Source organism: Scyliorhinus canicula, chromosome 5 (genome assembly GCF_902713615.1).
Source record: "Scyliorhinus canicula chromosome 5, sScyCan1.1, whole genome shotgun sequence".
Lineage (NCBI taxonomy): Eukaryota > Metazoa > Chordata > Chondrichthyes > Carcharhiniformes > Scyliorhinidae > Scyliorhinus > Scyliorhinus canicula.
The window spans coordinates 214,841,507-214,862,131 of record NC_052150.1 but is presented as its reverse complement, the minus strand read 5'-3'; the positions used below and the strand labels follow the sequence as shown (position 1 = coordinate 214,862,131).

At 45.3% G+C, this 20,625-nt stretch overlaps 1 protein-coding gene across 1 annotated transcript in view; it reads left to right on the top strand.

Moving 5' to 3' along the window:
• Positions 1-20,625, top strand: part of LOC119966568 (WD repeat-containing protein 48) — a 162,866-nt gene that overhangs the window by 93,395 nt on the left and 48,846 nt on the right. Inside the window, exons 11-13 of the mRNA XM_038798480.1 lie at positions 12,387-12,484; positions 17,397-17,504; positions 20,201-20,297. Of these exons, the coding sequence (XP_038654408.1) occupies positions 12,387-12,484; positions 17,397-17,504; positions 20,201-20,297 (303 nt within the window). The remainder of the gene's footprint in view (positions 1-12,386; positions 12,485-17,396; positions 17,505-20,200; positions 20,298-20,625) is intronic.

The window sequence follows — 20,625 nt, the reverse complement described above, 5'->3', positions numbered from 1 at the left end:
CTGTGAGTAGTTGCAGGTATGGGAATCTCAAAGGTAGTTATCTCTTGTTACCTGAGTCGCAGCAGATTTGAGTTGTTCACAATCTGTATGAATGAATGCGTGGCTTGCAAGGTGGGTCAGCGACATGACCATGGTGCAGGGGGAGTAAATAGGAAATCGCTTGTGAGATTCGTTTACAGGTTCCCAAACAATAACCACTCTGCAGGACTGAGTGTACAGGAAGAAATAATTGGGGCTTGTGAGAAAGGTACAGGGATAATCATGGGTGATTTCAATCTACATATTGGTTTGGCAAATCTGATTGACAGAGGCTGTCTCGAAGATGAGTGGAGGTAGGCGACAGTATATCCAGGAAGATATTCACAGTTCTCTGCAGCTGAGAGTGACAGTCCAGAAGGCTGTGTTACCTGCCCGTCCAATGGAGGCAAAGGAAGAAGTTCTGCTTCAGGAATCTGAGCGGCACAGTGGTTAGCACTGCTGCCTCACAGCTCCAGGGACCCGGGTTCAATTCCGACTGTCTCTGTGGAATTTGCACTTTCTTGCCATGTCTGCACGGGTTTCCTCTGGGTGCTTCTGTTTCCTCCAATAGTCCAAAGATGTGCAGGATTGGTGGACTGACCATGATCAATTGCCTCTTAGTGTCCAAAGATGTACAGGTTAGGTGGGGTTACAGGGATAGGGTGGTGGAATGGGCCTAGGTAGGGTGCTCTTTCAGAGGGCTGGTGCAGACTCAATGGGCCGAACAGCCTCCTGCACTGTATAAATTCTAAAAAGAAGCTCAAAGGTAATATTCTCTATTGTTACCTGAATTGCAAGCACGTTGGGGAAGGGTACATGAGATTAGAACATAGAACAGTACAGCACAGAACAGGCCCTTCGGCCCTCGATGTTGTGCCGAACAATGATCACCCTACTCAAACCCACGCTATACCCCCCCCCCCCCCCCCCCAAACCTTACTTTTAAGGACACTACGGGCAATTTAGCATGGCCAATCCACCTAACCTGCACATCTTTGGACTGTGGGAGGAAACCGGAGCACCCGGAGGAAACCCACGCACACACGGGGAGGACGTGCAGACTCCGCACAGACAGTGACCCAGCCAGGAACCGAACCTGGGACCCTGGAGCTGTGAAGCATTTATGCTAACCACCATGCTACCGTGCTGCCCTTAACACTGGGCAGACCAAATACAATTTGGAGATCGCTTTGTGGGACACCTCTGCCCAATCTACAATTATAACCCTAAACTTCCCAGTCACCAGTTTCTTTCGGTTTTGACAAGAGTCACCCGGACCCCAAAGGTTAACTCCCTTCCCTCCACAAATTGCTGTCACACCTACTGAGATTTCCCATCATTTTCTGTTTTGGTTTCAGATGCCGGAATCCATGGCTATTTCCTTTTACTCTCTTTCGGTCCTCGGCCTCCAATAATATTCTGATGAAACTCAATTTAAGCTTTATATTAATCCAGAGAGAGAAACAGACAGACAGACAGGAGAGAGACAGACAGGGAGAAAGTGTGACAGACAGAGAACTGCTGATGCACACAGAATTCAAAGGCTGTGTCCAGAGGGGAGGGGGGGGGGGTTGGTGCCAGGGAGGGGAGGGGGGGGGGGGGGGGGGGGGGGTTGGTGCCAGGGAGGGGAGGGGGGGGGGGGTTGGTGCCGGGGAGGGGGGGGGGGGGGGTTGGTGCCGGGGAGGGGGGGGGGGGGGGTTGGTGCCGGGGAGGGGGGGGGGGGGTTGGTGCCGGGGAGGGGGGGGGGGGGGGGGGTTGGTGCCAGGGAGGGGAGGGGGGGGGGGTTGGTGCCAGGGAGGGGAGGGGGGGGGGGGGGTTGGTGCCAGGGAGGGGAGGGGGGGGGTTGAATATGTAGTCCAAGGGTCGGTGTGGGAGGAATGGGTTTCATTTCATGGCACTGGCACCAGTACTGGGGAAGGTGGCAGCTGTACCACTGGGGCGTTCTTCACCTGAACCGTACTGGCTGGAATAATTCTGGCAGTACGTGGGGAAAGGGATAAAGTGTGGAAAGATGTGATCAATTAACGAGAGAAGACAAGTCAAGATAGCAGAGATCAGGGAAGTGATAAAGCGTGGCAGGAAGGAACACTGCAAGCTTAACAGTGCGACTACAAAAATGCTAAAAATACAGTGTTAAAGGCACATAGTATTTGTAACATGATAGCTCAAATAGACACAAATCATAGAATTTACAGTGCAGAAGGAGGCCATTCGGCCCATCGAGTCTGCACCGGCTCTTGGAAAGAGCACCCTACCCAAGGTCAACACATCCACCCTATCCCCATAACCCAGTAACCTCACCCAACACTTAAGGGCAATTTTGGACACTAAGGGCAATTTATCATGGCCAATCCACCTAACCTGCACATTTTTGGACTGTGGGAGGAAACCGGAGCACCCGGAGGAAACCCACGCACACACGGGGAGGATGTACAGACTCCGCACAGACAGTGACCCAAGCCAGAATCGAACCTGGGACCCTGGAGCTGTGAAGCAATTGTGCTATCCACAATGCTACCGTGTTGCCCTGTATGATCTGATGACAATTACATCTGCACATACAAATTAGGAGTAGCAGTAGGCCACTTGGCCCTTCGAGCCTTCTACACCATTCAATTAGATTGTGGCTGATCTGATTGTAACCTGAACTCCACATTCACACCGAATAATCTTTCACTCCCTTGGTTATTAAAAATCCATCCATCTTTGCTTCCACCGCTTTTGAGGAAAAGAGTCTTTCAATATTTTAAGGCAGAGTTACGAAGACACTCAAACCTCGGAGAATAAAAAATCCTAATCTCTGTCCGAAGTGGGTGACCCTTTATTTTAAAACAGTGACCCCCACCCCCGACGTGCCAGATTCTCCCACAAGAGGAACATCCACTCCTCATCAACCCTGTCAAGGCCCCTCAGAATCTTGTATGTCACAGAGACATGGCTGCAAGATGACAAAAGTTTGGAACTGAATGTTCAAGGAAGTGTAGAAGGCTTAGGGATGATCTTGTAGAGATCTATTAAATATTGGGGAGCACAGATAAGGTAGATAGTCAACATCTCTTCCCAAAGGTAGAGGAGTCTAGAACTAGAGGGCATAGGTTTGAGGTGAGAGGGGAGAGATACAAAACAGACCAGAGGGGGAATTTTTTTCAGAGGGTGGTGAGCATCTGGAACGAGCTGCCAGAGGCAGTGGTCGAGGAGGGTACAATTTTTTTCCTTTTAAAAAAAAAACAGTTAAACAATTACATGGGCAGGGTGGGTATAGAGGGGTATGGGGCAAGTGGGACTTGCTGAGTGATAGAAACTGGGTGGCATGGACAAGCTGGGCCGAAGGGCCTGTTTCCACGCTGTAAACGTCTATGACTCCAAAATTTCAGAAAGACAGGAAGCTAGGAAAAGGTGGACGGGTAGCCTTGTTTATTAAAGCTGACATTAGTATAATAGAGAGAGATGACATTTGTTCTCCAGGTTAAGGTGTAGAATTGGTTTCGATAGAAAGGCCCCTAAACAGTTACCATGCTGCAGGATTGAGTGTACAGGAAGAAATAATAGGGGCTTGTGAGAAAGGTAGAGCGATAATCATGGATGATTTTAATCTACATATTGATCTGGCAAATTAAATTGGCAATGGCTGTATGAGTTCAAAGTGTTTTCAGGCAGTTTCTCAGTAGCATGTGTTAGACCCAACCAGAGAGAAGGCTTTTTAAAGAATTTATTCATGAGACGTGGGCACTGTGGTTAGGCCAACATTTACTTCACATTACTAATTGCCCCTGAGATGGTGATGGTGAGCTGCCTCCTTGAATTGCTGCAGAATGTGGGTTGTAGGAACCCCCACGGAGCTGTTGGAAGAGAAATTTGACTCAGTGCCAGTAAAGAAACAGTGATACACTTCCAGGTCAGGATGGTGTGTGACTTCGACTGGGCACTTGCTGTTGGTGGTGCTCTGCCATTTGTTGCCCTTGTCCTTCCAGTTGGTAGAGGTCGTGGGGTTGACAGGTGCTGTCAGAGGATCTTTGGTGAGTTGCTACAGTCAATCTTGTAGATGGTACACACTGCTGCTACTGTGTGTCGGTGTCGGAGGGAGTGAATGTTTAAGGTGTTGGGTGGGGTGCCAATCAATTGGGTTGCTTTGTCCTGGATTTTGTCGAGCTGCTTGAGTGTTGTTGGAGCTGCACTCATCCAGAGAAGTGGAGAGTATTCCATCACACTCCTACCTTTTCGATTGGGGGCAGGCTTTGGGGAGTCAGGAGGGGAATTACTCTCCACAGAATTCCCAGCCTCTAACCTGCTCTGGTAGCCTCAGTATGTATATGGCTGGGCCATTTTAGTTTGTGGTCAATGGTAACCCTCACCCTCTCACCCCAGGATGTTGATAGTCGATGTTCAGTGACAGTAATGCCATTCAATGTCATGGGGACCTGGTAAGGTTCTGTTTTGTTGGAGATGGTCATTGACTGGTACTTGCAGCACGAATATTACTTACCAATTATCAGCCCAAACCTGAATACTGTCCAAGTCGTGCATACGGACATGGACTCCTTCAGTATCTGAGGAGCCTCGAATGGTGTTGAGCATTATGCAGTCATCAATGAACATTCCCACTTCTGACCTTGTGATGGAAGGAAGGTCATTGATGTAGGTGGTTAGGCCTAGGACACTACCCTGAGGAACTGCTCCAGTGATGTCCCAGGATTGAGATGATTGACCGTCAATAACCACAAACATATTTCTTTGTGCCTGGTATGACTTCAACCAGTGGAGAAGTTTCCCCCTGATTACCATTCACTTCAATATGCTCGGGCTCCTTGCTGCACTCAGTCAAATGCTGCCTTGATGTCAAGGACAATCACTCCCCCCTCTGCAGTTCAGCTGTTTTGTCGACATTCGAACCAAGTCTGTAAAGAGGTCAGGAAATGAACAGCCCTGGTGGAAGTCAAACCTGGCTTCAGTGAGTAGGTTATTGCTGAGTAAGTACTACTTCTTAGCACCATCAACAGCACTTTGCATCACTTTCTGATGACCAAGCGTAGATTGATCGGACAATAATTGTCTGGGTTGGCTTTGTCCTGCTTTCTTGTGCACAGAACATATAACCTGGGCAAGATCGACTGCAATGATCGGGAAGCGGCCCAATTAATTGGGGCCAAGTTTAAGGCCCGCCTAAAAGCTCGCAAAGCCCCTCCGGGTATAAGGAACCCCCACGAGAAAATTGGTCTCTTGGAGTTGGCTCTCAAAGTGGAGAGTCCCTTCTACCAGCATCACCAGAAGCCATGTTGATGCCAGTGTTGTAGTTACACTGGAACAGCTTGGCTGGGGGTGCAGTTAGTCCTGGAGTACAAGTCTTCAGTACACTTGCTGGATTTTATCTGGGCTCATAGTCTTTGCTGTATCCAGTGCCTTCAACTATTTCTTAATGTCACATGGAGTGAATTGAATTGGCTGAAGACTAGCATCTGTGGTACTGGGGACCTCCAGGAGGAAGCCAAGATGGATCATCTGCTCAGCACTTACGGCTGAAGATAGTTGCAAATGCTTCTTTTGCATTGATGTGCCGGGCTTTCTCATAATTGAGGATGCGTATATTTGTGATCTGCGATGTGGTCATGTGTAATGAGACGATTAATTAATGTGTTGCTGTATTTATTTGGTTATAAATATGGAAGTCAATATGGTCGCCTTTCTCAATCCTAATTATGTTTGCTTTAGAGTCGCCAGGTATCTCTCGATACCGCCACAAGGTTCAAACCCGAATACTGATCAAAGAGCCAATGCACCAGTTAGTTAGTTCAAAGTCAATCCTACTTTATTTACACACACAGTAATATCTACTCATGCACAAATACCATAAACTAAACTATCTCTAACGCTAACGCCTATACTTAGCTTCGGGTGCCCACTCAGTCATAGGAACAATGGCCGTTGTTCGGATCTGAGGTTGTTGGGTTCAAAGAGGTACAGGAGAACAGCTAAGGTCGTCCGTCTGGTAGCGAGCGTTGACCTTGAACTTATCTGCTTCTGGTGATGCTGGTGGAAGGGCCTCTCCACTTTGAGAGCCAATTCCAAGAGAGCGATTTTCTCGTGGGGGTTCCTTATACCTTATACCTTAGCTTCGCGAGCTTTTAGGCGGGCCTTAAACTTGGTCCCAATTAATTGGGCCGCTTCCCGATCATTGCTGTCGATCTTGACCAATAAAGGGGTGGGTGTCCTGATGGCTGGGCGTGTCTTAGGTGGCCGTTGGCCTGCCTTTGTTTGTGCTTTCGGTTTGGGGAACTGGCGCCAGGATGTCTGAAACAATATCGGTTGCTTGAGTGTCTTTCCTTTGCTCCCGGAGATGGGCCATCAATATGCTAATCGACCTATAGTTTCAATTCCGTCTGGGAGCTGTCTCTCCAATATGCATGCAGGCTCTGTGCCTGCTTGTTTTCCTAACGTTGTCCACAGTTCCCTACATTCTTTGCGAGTGTCAATTTTGTATTCTGGAAGTGGCCATCCCAGATAGCTACAAATGACCTCAAAGTAAAGGCACCCTGGGTAACAGTGATCATAACATGAATTTCACATTCAGTTTGGGAGAGAGAAGAGTGAATTGAAGACCAGCATTTTGAACTTAAATAAGGGCATTTGTAGAGGTATGAAGATCGAGCTGACTAAAATGAAGTGGGAAATTAGGTAAAGGGAAAAGTCAGTAGAGCTACAGTGGCAGACATTTAAAGAGAGATTTTGTAGCGCTCAACAAAGATACACCGGGGAAAGACAAATCTCCGTGGATAACTGAGGAGGTTAAATATAGCATCAAATTGAAAGGCAAAGCATACAATTCAACGAAGATTAGTGGCAGTTTAGAAGATTGGACAGAATGTAAAAAAGAACAAAGAATAGCTTTTTTTTTTAATTAGAGAGAAATGAAAGAGTACAAGCTAAATATATGAAAACAGATGCTAAGAGTTTCTACAGGTATTTAAAAAGGAAAAGAATAAGTAAAATGTACATTGGTCACCTACAGACTGAGAATGGGAAATTAGAAATAGAAGATAAGGGAATGGCAGATGAATTGAACAGATATTTTGCATTTGTCTTCACTGCCAATGATACAAATAACATCCCGGAAATAAGTGTCTTTCAAGAGGCAAAAGGGTGGGAGGAATTTAATTACAATAATTAGAGAAAGAGCACTGAGAAAACTATTAGAACTAAAAGCTAACAGGCCCCCAGACCCTGATGGATTTCATCCTAGAATCTTAAAAGAAGTGGGTGCTGAGATAGTAGATGCATTTGTTTTAATTTTCTCAAATTCCCTAGATTCTGGATAGGTCCCATCGATTTGGAAAACAGCGAATATAAATCCTCTATTGGGGAAGAGAGGGAGACAGAAAGCAAGAAACAGCAGGCCAGTTAGCTTAATATCTGTCACTTGGAAAATGCTGGAATCTATTATTAAGGTGGTTACAATGGAGCAATTAGGAAATCCCGAGGCGGGTAAAATGTGAGACACCAGCCAGGGGTGCATTGGAACTGTTTTTAAAACAAAATTTAGAGTACCCAATTAATTTTTTCCAATTAAGGGGCAATTTTAACGTGGCCAATCCACCTACTCTGCACATCTCTGGGTTGTGGCGAAACCCACGCAAACACGGGGAGAATGTGCAAACGCCACACGGACAGTGACCCAGAGCCTGGGACCTCGGTGCCATGAGACAGCAGTGCTAACCACTGCGCCGCCGTGCTGCCCTGCATTGGAACAGTTGAGACAAGAGTTAACAACGGCATAATTGAGGGTTTCAACCGCAGATGTGCAGAGATAGGGTGAAGTCGGGTGATACGGAGGTGCAGAAAGGGTGGCATTAGTGATAGCACAAACAAGAAATCGGAATCTTGTCTACGAATCAAATGTGACACCAAGGTTTTTAACTGGCTGGCTTAATCTCAGACTGTTCACAGAGAGAGAGAGATGGAGCCAGTCACTCAGGAGCAGAGTTCAGAGCAGGTTTGTTACAAAGATGACAAAGTGGTGATACCGTGGGATGGATTTGAAAAACAGAAAGTAATTTAAATTTGGCGTTGCTGGACAAGGAAACAACAGAGGGGCGCAGAGGTTTGGACCAGCAGATGTTTATGTAAGTCGGAGGACAGAAGGCAAGCCAGGAGAGCATTGGAATAATCTTATCTGGAGGTAATATAGGCATCGATGAGAGTTTGAGCAGCAGTCGAACTGAAGCAGAGATGGAGAGGGGCCATGTTATGGAGTTGGAAGTAAACGATATTGGAGTGGATATGTGGTCAACAATTCAACTGTGGATCAAATATGACACCAAAGTTACGAATGGCCTATTTCAGCCTCAAGCAGTTGCCAGGGAGAAGGATGAAACCAGAGGTAATCATGTGGGAGCAGGAAGAGAAGCCAAATCGATAATTCTCTGGACTGGTGAGAGTGAAGCCAGGCAAGGACTGTTCCATCTAGCTGAACAATCAGCATCTCATTCTTATGCTTTTTAATTTCCTGCCAAGTAAGCATAAACAAGCAGCCGGGAAGTTCTTTCAAACTGCCAGGACTTAGCTGCCACAATCAGAAGCAACCTCTCCTTTACACTGTCTGTATCCTGTCTTGGGCAGCACGGCAGCACAGTGGTTAGCACAGTTGCTTCACAGCTCCAGGGTCCCAGGTTCGATTCCCAGCTTGGGCCACTGTCTGTGCGGAGTTTGCACGTTCTCCCCGTGTCTGCGTGCGTTTTTTCCGAGTTCTCCGGTTTCCTCGCATAGTCCAAAGATGTGCGGGTTAGGTGGATTGGCCATGGTAAATTGCCCCTTAGTGTCCAGAAAGCTTAGATGGGGTTACGGGGATAGGGTGGAGGCGTGGGCTTGGGTGCTCTTTCCAAGAGCCAGTGCAGACTCTATGGGCCGAATGGCCTCCTTCTGCGCTTCTATGATTTTATCTGCCCACTAATACATTTTGTATCTCCATTTGTAAGGTGGCTTATTTTCTACCTTCAGATTCGATCTAGCCCTGTGACACACCAGTGAGCTGGATGAAACTGGTTGTTGTATTTTCTGCTGGAGCACACCCCCAGAAACATCGCAAAGATGTGGTCAAACTTTTTCGTCTCATAAACCAAGACCGCAAGAATACCACAGGAGTTACGAATGTTTGAACCAGTAACAGGTGTACCTTGCCAATGTGCATCATGTTGTCCACATAGAACATTAGCTCTGAAATGTTACACTATCTCCTTAGCTTTAGAACTCGCTCCCAGGTGCTGTTGCATGTAATTCTTGCCGTTTTGAACACACAAAAATGCAAATCTGCTTGCTACAGTCAAAATTCTCATGGTCCTTTTTGCCCGTAACAAGTAACAAGATCCAACCTGAGCAACACCTTCCCCTCCTTGCCTTCAGTCGGTGCTGATATACCATCTGCCATGGAAATGTATCTTTGAAGATTGGTCATCTAACTCCGTACTCGATCAAGGTTCACTGTTTTGGAACATAAAGTATGGGTTATGTTGAAGGACGTGGAATATTTGATTTGATCACAGTTGACAAATGGTGTGCCTGACTTTGTTGATCTTTATTATATCATGAAACGGATAATTCCATAAGACCATTAGATGTAGGAACTGAAGTAGGCCATTCTGCCATCGAGACTGCTCCATTCAATGAGATTATGGCTGATCTGTGATAATCCTCACTCCACTTTCCTGTTTTATCCTTAACCCTTGATTCCCTTATTGATTAAAAATCTGTCTATCTCCATCTTGAACATACTTGACGACCCAGCCTCTGTAACCCTCTGTGGTAAAGAATTCCACAGATTCACTACCCTCTGAGAGAAGAAATTCCTCCCCATCTCTGTCTTAAATGGGTGACCCCTTACTCTGTGATTATGCCCTCAGGTCCTGTACTCTCCCATAAGGAGAAACGACTTCTCAGCATTTACCATGTCAAGTCCCCTAAGACTCCTATATGTCTCAATAAGATCGCCTCTCAATCTTCTAAGCTTCAGTGAGTACAGGCCCAAACTACTCGGCCTCTCCTCATATGAAAATCCCTTCCTACCCATTCGTATTTCATCCTTCCTGCTCGAAGTAAAATTGCTTTGGTACATAAATTGTACAAGCATGTGAGTGTTCTGACATTTGAATCAATTTTTGGTTGGAAAACATCTCTTATCGGTGCTGAACCATACCCTGGTGTATAAATAAACCAGCGGGACTGGTTTAGCCCAGTGGGTTAGACAGCTGGTTTTTGATGCAGAACAAAACCAGCAACGCGGGTTCAATTCCCGTACCAGCTGAGAATTCTGAATTCTCCCTCCGTGTACCCGAACAGGCGCCGGAATGTGGCAACTAGGGGCTTTTCACAGTAACTTCATTGCAGCGTTAATATAAACCTACTTGTGACAATAAAGATTATTTATTTTATAATTATTTATAAATAAACAAATAAAATGCTTTACGAAGGGTGTTGGCAATTGTCGGCTAACATGAGCTTCCTCATCTTGAGTGGAGTGGCCTATTGAGTGGCTGTCAGTTGACTGCGAGGATAGTGGAAAATGGTTGGGGGAAAGGATGGGAGTGTCAACCAGAGTTCGAGCCCGTGATTAATAGCTGGAAAGCCTGATTGAGACCATCTTGTAATTTATTTGGACTGGATGTCATATCTGCCAGCGGGAGATGAATCTTGTCCCTGCCAGAAATTGTCACTTGAATAAAGTATTAAAAGTGCTGCTGGTAACTAGAGAAGTTATTCCCAAAGTATTAAGTGGAGGAGAAAATTAGAAGGCTTTTTAAAAAAATATTTTTGAGTCTCCTCCTTTTTCACATTTTCTCCTAAACGTACACCCAACAATAAATAATAATCAGTAACGAATGCAATGTCAATCCCCATATCAATAACAACGATCCCATCCTCCCACCAAACCCCAGACATTAGCCCGCATGTTAACATAAACAAAGGACAAAAATGAATCATCCATAGTCACCATTAACACATTCCCTCTCATGGAACATAGAACCGACAGTGCCGAAGGAGACCATTCGGCCAATCGAGTCTGCACCGACCCACTTAAGCCCTCACTTCCACCCTATCCCAGTCACCCAATAACCCCTCCTAACCATCTTGGATACTAAGGGCAATTTAGCGTGGCCAGTCCGCCTAACCTGCACCTCGTTGGACTGTGGGAGGAAACCGGAGCGCACAGAGGAAACCCACGCAGACACGGGGAGAACGTGCAGACTCTGCAGACAGTGACCCAGTAGGGAATCGAACCTGGGACCCTGGAGCTGTGAAGCCACAGTGCTAGCCACGTGTGCTACCGTTCTCTCTCTCTCTTCCCCCCCCCCCGTATCTCCTTTCTGGCAAAGTCTCGAACCTGTCTGTATCTAAATATTTCCCCCTGCTGCAGCCCATATTTAGCTCCCAGCTCCTTCAATCCTGCAAAACGACCCCCAAGAAAGAAATCTTTTAGTGTCCTACTTCCTTTTTCCTCCCATCTCCGAAAATATTCATTCCACTTCCCAGGCTCAAATCTATGGTTCCCCCAAATTGGCATTTCCCTTGACCCTGCCCCCCCAACCCGAAGTGTTGTCGAAACTGCCTCCAAATTCTCAACAAAGCTATTACTACCGGATTCCCTGAGTATCTCCCCAGGGCCGTCGGGAGCGGCGCTGTCGCTAGTGCCTTCAATCCAACCCAAACTCCTACCCAAACTCTCCTGCATTCTGACCCATTGGGAGTCAACCCCTCTGACCCAGCTCCGTACCTTCTCCACATTCGCTGTCAAGTAATAATACATCAGGTTCGGAAAACCCAAACTGCCTGCCTTCCACTCTGTAGTAGCACCTTTTTAATTCTGAGAAGGCTTTTTTTTTCAGAGAATTGTTGTAATATAAAGTGCATTGGTCAGAACATTGGACTAATAAGTGAAAGAGAGGAAAGCAGAAAATACCGAGAAAACAATTGACTTGAGTTTCAGATTTCGTATGATTACATTCCAGCAACGAAGAGTGTTTCCATGCAGTTAATGGGTTGTAAATTGCAACATCAGTGAGATAGGACCAACCCTGAGGCAGTGGCGCTTTCCTGTAACTACTAGCAGTCTAAAGGCTAAGTTGTCCTGTCTTGGAAAAATGTCTGTAACCTACAAAGCATTTGTGCCAAATGTTTATCTTTGTAAGTGCAAATGGGCAAATACAGAGAGTGGCCTTCGTAAATAGTCTGCTCGGAAATACGGGCCGAAGGGCACGCCTGTGGAGCACTAGTGTGACCTATTGGGCTGATTGTTGTGGTGGAGGGTGGAAGAGCCATTGAGTTATTTAAAAGAACTATCATCACAAAATTCAACTTCATCAGTGAATTTTCTTTATATCCTCTAGGGGGTGCTAGTATCATCCAGTGTCATATTCTAAATGATAAGAGACACATAGTGACCAAAGATACGAACAACATTGTGGCATTCTGGGATGTGCTGAAGGTGAGTCCAGATTTAAGTCAGGCATTGGTTTAGATGGATGTTTGTAGCCTAATGGCTTTGCCTGAAGAGCAGATGACAAATAAATCTTCCTTCCTGCCCATCTCTACCACATGCAACGGAAGTGATTTGTAACAGATTGGTCTGCACTGACCCGATTATCCATTTTGCCTGATCTTGGTTGTAACAACATGAATCAGTTCAATATTGGAATGGACATTAAGGTACTCCTTTGTCTACCTTGTGAACAGAGTACCTATGCAGCTTTTGGTTTCAGTGGATGCTGCTTGGTTCACCAATCCCGGAAGTTGAAAGCTCCTGGGCAATTCCCACAGAGACCCCAATGTCAGGACTTGCACGTTCGACCGTACATCTGGTCAGAAGATCCGGCCCGGCATCTTTTAAAGCTATTAACGTGGGGTAGAATTTACCGCACAGTGGAAGCAACTTGCCATTGGCTAGCGGCAGGAGCTTCCAATCCTGCCGTCGTTAACTGGGATCCCCGTCCCTTACCGCCACGAATCCCCGCGGCCGGGTGCATCGTCGGTGGGACCGGAAAATCCCGCTGCCGTGAAAGGCTGAAGAGTTCTGGCCATGATCTGTGAATTGCAGCACAGAGGAGTCACTGACGTAAATAAACTGGCTATAAAAAACACTGGTTTCTTTTCTTTTTAAAAAGACTGCTTTCCGCTTAAGCTGCTCCCCAACATATTCTGCACTCCAGACTTGAGCTAGTTGTTCCAGAGTGACGTCACCAGCGTTTGTACTCTGGTCGTAGAAAGGCCGGTCAAGTTATATATAATTATAATTCAAGTGGTCTTTAAAGTTCCCTTTCACTTGCCACCCACATCATCTGCCCCCAAATCTCTAGCAGTGTCCTTTTGGACTAATAAGCAAGAACTGGCCAGGAAAAGATTTAATGCCTTTTAATGATGCTAATTTAACTGAATGCATTTTGAAGCCGTTCTGGAGATTTTTGTTCTGTGGCATGACTCATTTCTGAAATTGTTTGTGAGCACTTTGGCTGTTCTGTGACTGGAGTGATAATTTGTTCTACTCTGCAGGAAAATGGTTTACACGTTCTATACCATAAACTGAATTGGCGCTAATTTGCTGTTTAGATACAAGTATTGGTTCAATGGTGTAGCGTCGTACATCAGCTCCAATGGAGCATAAATGCTAGTATAGACCATTTGGATTAAAGGCTCTGTTTATGCTGCAAATTCTATTTAAGCGCACACCACACTGCAGAGTGTTCCCAAGGGTAAGTGCCCGAGCCATTGCTTTTTTGATATATATTTAACGCTAAGGATGAAAAAGTGATGCAGTTCAGCAGGAAGCAGAGGGAGAAGCATCACAGACTTCAAGGCACATTTCTAGAGAAGGTGCAGCGGCAGAAGGACTGGAGGTTTCAGAGAAGGACAGAGATAGATAGGTTCTTTTTTAAAATAAATTTAGAATACCCAATTAATTTTTTCCAATTAAGGGGCAATTTAGAGTGGCCAATCCACCTATCCTGCACATCTTTGGGTTGTGGGGGCAAAACCCACGCAAACACGGGGAGAATGTGCAAACTCCACACGGACAGTGACCCAGAGCCGGGATTGAACCTGGGACCTCGGCGCCATGAGGCCGCAGTGCTAACCCACTGCACCACCATGCTGCCCTGGGTAGATATGTTCTTGATTAATAAGGGGATCGAGGTTATGGGATGAAGGCAGGAGAATGGGGATGAGAAAATATCAACCATGATTGAATGGTGGAGCAGACTCGATGGGCCGAGTGACCTAATTCTGCTCCTATGTCTTATATGAATATATCTTTGAAGGTGGCAGGACATATTGAGAGTAGCTCATAAAACATATGGGGTCTCAGGCTTCAAAAATAGGGGTTTTAACTACGAAAGCAGGAAATGTATGCTGCCCTTTATAAAACTGCTTGAGCTACAACTGGGAGAATTGAACTCAGTTCTGGTGCCCACACTTCAGGAAGTAGGTGAGGCATCTTGAGAGCAGAGGAAATTTACTAGAATGGTCCCAGGGATGGAGGAATCACAGCTACAGGGTTGGGTTGGAGAAGCTGGAGCAAAGGAGAGTGAAGGGAGATTTGGTAATGGTGTACAAGATTATGATAGATAAAGTGGACAAAGAAAAACCTTTCCTATTCTCTGAAGGAGCAAGACCTAAGGGACATGGATTTAAGGTTTTGGGCAACAGGCACTGGGAGGTGGTTGCTGATGTTAGGAAGAACCTTTTTTATGCGGGAAGTGCTGATCATCATGTTCAATATTCTGATCCTGCCTTCCCTCTTTGAACAAATCTGAACATATTTCATATTTATGGCAGAAATGTTCTTTAAACACCCTGGTTTAAAATACATACTAGCAGAATGTCCACTCAAGCTGCAATTAAGAAGTCATGAAAGGTGAGGTTCATTCCAACCACTTAATTGGTTACAGATAAAAGGCTAATGGGATATTGTTTTGATTGCTGGAGATTCCCTTGAGAGGAGGTCATTTATAGGGTAGTATTTCGCCCTAGCTAAGTAGGTGGTCTTAGTGGGATACAGATGATATTATTATTGAGCCCCCCACCAGGTCTGTATGTAGTTTTGCAGTTTTCCGTAGGATTTAAGTCTGACAAGTCAGAAGGATTTTAAATTGAGCAGCAGTTTTGCCAAATGCTGCTAGGTTGAGCAGAAGTGCACTTGTTCACCTAAAAGGATCTCTCTCTCCAAAGGTCTCTACACAACCAGGCAAATAATCTGTTTGTTAACTTTATTTTTAAGTGGCATTTGAGCTGTATTGGATTGCTTAAATAGAGTTATTAGCAGGAATAGGTAGTAAGTTTAGTTTTTTTATTTGTTTTTAAGAGTTGCTTAACTGATAATTGTAAAGCAATTTTCATTGTTTTTAATGTGGTTAATTCTGTGGTTAAATTACAGTTTGTTTTGACATAAAAGATACCTATTGGTCAGAGTCATCACTCCTGTGGTGAAGTATCCTTTCCTCACAGTTTCCAAAATAAAATTGTTTTGGGTGCTTGCCCGGCATCCTAACAAATATTGGATTCTGGTCTGATATCGCAACACACTTTATTGGCCCACACAACTGTTTGTTCTTCTATCATGAACCCAACACGTGACCTATAAACCATTCCTTTGGTTTACAACTTGTGAAACTACTATTTTCTTTTAATTGTACTTTGTGTGTGGGAGCGATTGACATAGCCTTTAGACTTTTAGATTGAATGTTTGAATAAATCGCCCTTTTTATTTAAATCCATGAAAGCCAGCTACTGTGGATTTTAAATTAACCACCCACTTTGGGGGCTAAGAGAGACACATACCTTCCTCTCCAAAACCCACACTGATTGCGGACAGTCAGAACATACAAGGATTTCAGTTTTCCCCAGATCTTGTATGTGACGAGATCAACAGACTTTTTTAAGAATATTATTTAATTAGGTGCGGGTGTCACTGGCAAAGCCAGTATTTCATGCCAAAGCCCACATTTCCAGAGCAGTTAAGAATCTCCCACCCACTTTGCTGTGGATTTGGAGTCACATGAAGCCCAGTCTGGATGAGGATGATGGATTTCCTTCCCTAAAAAGACGTTTGTGCACTAGCTGGGTTTTTACAACAATTGTGGTCAACATTGCTGAGGCTAGCTTCAATTCCAGACTTCTAAATTGAATTTAAATTCCACCAGCTGCCTTGGTGGAACTTGTACCTTTCTTAGCAGGATATTAATAGATTGAACATCAGGGCCGGGATTCTCCCCTACCCGGCGGGGCGGGGGGTCCTGGCTTAGCGGAGTGGCACCAACCTCTCCGGCGTCGGGGGAATTCACCGCACCTTTGGGGGCAAAGCCCGCGCCGGAGTGGTTCGCGCCACGCCGACTGCCGCCAAAACCGGCACCAACGGCCTTTGACGCCCGGCGTCGGGGCTGGGCGAAAGGCCTTCGCCGGTTTGCGCATGCGCCGTGCGTCAGCTGCTGCTGACATCACCATTGGTGCATGCGCGGTAGGGGGGTTCTCTTCCGCCTCCGCCATGGTGGGCCCCGATCGCAGGCCAGGCCACCGTGGGAGCACCCCCCCCGGGGTCCGATCGCCCCGCCCCCCACCACCCAGGACCCCGGGGGCCCGCTCCCGCCGCCACCAGAGGTGGTGAAACCACGTCGGCGTGATTGGCCTCTCAGCAGCGGGACTTTGGCCCATCACGGCCGGAGAATCGCCGCGGGGGGGCACGCCGATCGGCACAGCGTGATTCCCGCCCCCGCCAATTTCCGGGTGGCGGAGAATTCCGGCCACGGTGGGGGCGGGATTTACGGCGGCCCCGGGCGATTCTCCGACCTGGCAGGGGGTCGGAGAATTTCGCCCCAGGTCTCTGATTCCCAGTCCTGTAAGTTACCACATTACCACTATGCCACCATCTCCCATCTCTTACCATGAAATGGTGATTTAAAACACTGCATTTATATAAGCACCTTTCATGGCCACCTTTGAAGTACTTTTGAAGTGCTGTCACTGTTGTTATGTAGGAGGTGTGACAGCCATTTTCAACTCCGACAGGTCCCCACAATGATTATTTTATCTGTTTAATTGTTGTTGTCTTGGGGCAAAATGATGACCTTGACTCGGAGGAAATACTCCCCTGCTCCTGTTCAAAATAGGGCCAGGGATATTCTGTGTCCACTGTGAGAGCAGGCAGGTCCTTTGTTCAACACCTCATCTGAAAGACGGCACCTCCGCCTGTGAAATATTCGACCCAAGGACCACAATGGACTGTCATATAGCACCACTCTTGATCCATAAGTTAGTAGAGTGTGCTGCCCAGATCCCAGCGATTGAAATAACTGGTCCATTAAATAGATATTAAAATATTTAAAATAAATGGCTTGTACATTATCCAACAGGCTTGCAAGGTAGAAGACCTTGGGAAAGTAGAATTTGAAGAAGAAGTCAAGAAACGGTTCAAAATGGTTTATGTGCCAAACTGGTTCTCAGTGGATTTGAAAACAGGGGTAAGTTTTCATCTTCCAATTTTTTCACATTTGTTAGAAAATGCCGCAAATTTTTTTTTCACGTGATGATGTTTATTGCCTGTCACTTATTTCATTGTGAAAGTGTTTGGCCAGATCTCAAAACTGTCGTAATCCTTGTCCTCGCAATGGTGTTGGGCAGGCAAGTCCGGGGATTTCATCCCTGTGACTATGAAGGACGGATGTATAGTCGAGTTGCTGAAATGTGGGATAGGTATGCATGGTCTTTATCAGTCACTCTGGGTCTTTCTTGTCCACACATCCTGCCAGCTAGATATCTAATGCAGGTCTACAGCAAACAGTCTAATTGGTGAGAACGGTTATCAAAAAAGCGATGATAAAATAATAAGTTCTCCGTGTCGAGAAGTGGCTGCTTCATTGCTTGTGAAGAATTTTTAAATGTACTTGACTTTAGGAATCATGTAATGGTAAAATCGTAACTCGCCTCTGACTGAAATGTGTTTCTGAAGATTATGAAGCCACCATATTGTTTTGTCCTGTTCGTGTTATGATAGGCTCATCTGTGTGTTTTCATTTCAAGAATGTGAACTGGTATAATTAAGTTTTGAAGGGGCAACAATGGCAGCCCATTGACCCTCAGTAAGTCTAAGAACATGATAATTCAAAATTAAAGAAAAGCAAAAAAACATTGAATGCTGGAGATCTGAAATAAAACAAAGCGCAGGAAAAACATTATATGCTGAACAAAGTTTATCCTACACTTTAAACTTGGTTTGGCAAAACACTGGCTTAAGAAGATTACCCTTATTTGTTTTCTTTGGAAGTTAATAATAATCATTTATTGTCACAAGTAGGCTTCAATGAAGTTAGTGTGAAAAACCCCTAGTTGGCACTTTTCCTCAGTCCTTCTTTGCGCCAAGTTTGATCTTTGTGATTCTATTGTTAATTTATAGAATTTAATATTTCCTGATGCTGCTTTTTATCAGTTTTATTCAGTTTTTTTTTATGTGTGCTCGTTTACCAGGAAAATGCATTGATTACATTTTCTAAAGTAGGTCGATTTTTAAAAGAGTTCTGGCAAGCTCTTTCTCTTCAGCTGCAATGACTGACAGAACTTTTAATTATATCTCATGCAACGCCTTCTGAATTGTGATTTCCTTATAAAGAGATCTGCTTATTTAGGAGCCTGCAATTTCCTGGATTGCAGTGGTCCCAGAACTCTTAAGTTTGTAGGTAACTGATTTCCCTGGTGGCTAATAGTTAACGGAAATGCAGGATGTACATTTTAATGCAGAACGGTTATTATGTGAGAAGAAAATTTAAGAAACTTTTGGCTGAGGATAAATTATACAAATCTGTCCAAAAAGTCATGAAACAGCCAGAATGGCAAAAGAACTTATCTCTAAACTAATTCAACTATGCAGTCAACGCTTGCTTCAAATTAAATGTTACTCCACTTTATTACAAGGTTATAATTACATTTTAAAAATAACAGCAATTCCTTTCATGTCTTTGTTCATTATCTTGTTCATAGAAATAAGACCACCAAATCTCCTCCATCGCAACCATTGATTTTTTTTTTTAGACTCTTGGTAGTACCTTATCATTGATCGCTGCTAATGCTGCTTCTGTAATTCAGTAGTCATTTTTGATACTACACTTGAGCTGTTACTTTCAGAATTGGAGCTTATTTTTAAAAAATTTAATACCAATTCTATGTTTCACCTCTGTTATCACTCCTGCTGCCAGTCCCTATAGCCTGTCAGACCTTGACCTGGGACCCAACCTGTAAGAGAATCGCACGCACACATAGTACATACAGTGCAGAAGAAGGCCATTCGGCCCATCGAGTCTGCACCAACCCACTTAAGCTCTCGCTTCCCACCCTATCCCAATAACCCCTCCTACCCCTCCTAACATTTTCCACACTAAGGGCAATTTAGCATGGCAAATCCACCTAATGTGCACGTCTTTGGACTGTGGGAGGAAACCGGAGCACCCGGAGGAAACCCACGCATACACAGAGAGAACCTGCAGACTCCGCACAGACAGAGACCCAGCGGGGAATCGAACCTGGGACCCTGGCGCTGTGAAGCCACAGTGCTAGTCACTTGTGCTACCGTGCTGCCCTTAACACATCTGTATGGGACCCAGCAATTTTACTCATGCTCAACTATGGTGCAGTCTTAGTCGTGGCCTTAGCCTGTGCCTTCCACCCAATCTAATACCTTTATCAACTCCACTTCCGTGCAAAGAAAAGTGGAACAGTAGGAGCAGTTATCTACATGAGGTGTGTATGATGACCTACTTACAACTCATTCAGGTTACTCTTCTCAATGGATTTTAAAAGAACAAATTCCAACTCTGCTCAACATCTCGATGTTTAATTTGCGTGGGAACAGTTGATGTTTCTGTAGGGGCTGCATCCAGTGTAGATGTTGTTTGCAGTATGTTTCAGTTTCTTTGGTTTTGATAAAATTCACACAGGAGTAACGAATATGGGTCATTACTCGAGTTTATTGAGCAGTAGCCTGGAATGGATTAGCAGGAAATCCTGCAGGCAGGGGACGTTATTAAGACAAATGCCTAGACGTATAAGTGAGCAAGAGCATTGTTTGGTTATCGTTGCTTCTGTGATAGCTGTGAAGCTGTGCAGTGTTCTATCCATCCAATTAGCTGTGACTGAATTTGTGTTGTGTTCTGTTTCTTTCTGGTAGATGTTGACAATTACTTTAGACGAGAGTGACTGTTTTGCTGCCTGGGTATCAGCAAAGGATGCTGGATTTAGTAGTCCAGATGGATCCGACCCAAAACGTAAGTGGCTAATGGTAAGGCTGAAGCTGGGGTAATGTACAGACCACTTTATCTCCAGTCTTGAGAGTTAAGATAAGAACTGGCTCTGGTTACTGCAAAATGGACATTGGGAATGGTAAGCCAATCAGCACCGTGATATTGCAGGAAAACAACATTTATTGGTACTAATTCCAACACTAGCAGTGATCTGCCTAAAGGCGGCTCTCCTCATTTCTCCTCGCCTCCCGGGGTTGTGCTTTCCTCTTCAGTTGCTCATAGGAGCCTCCCATTTTCAATATGACTAGGGAAAAGAATACATTGGTTTCCATAGCCTTACTTATGCTTAAAG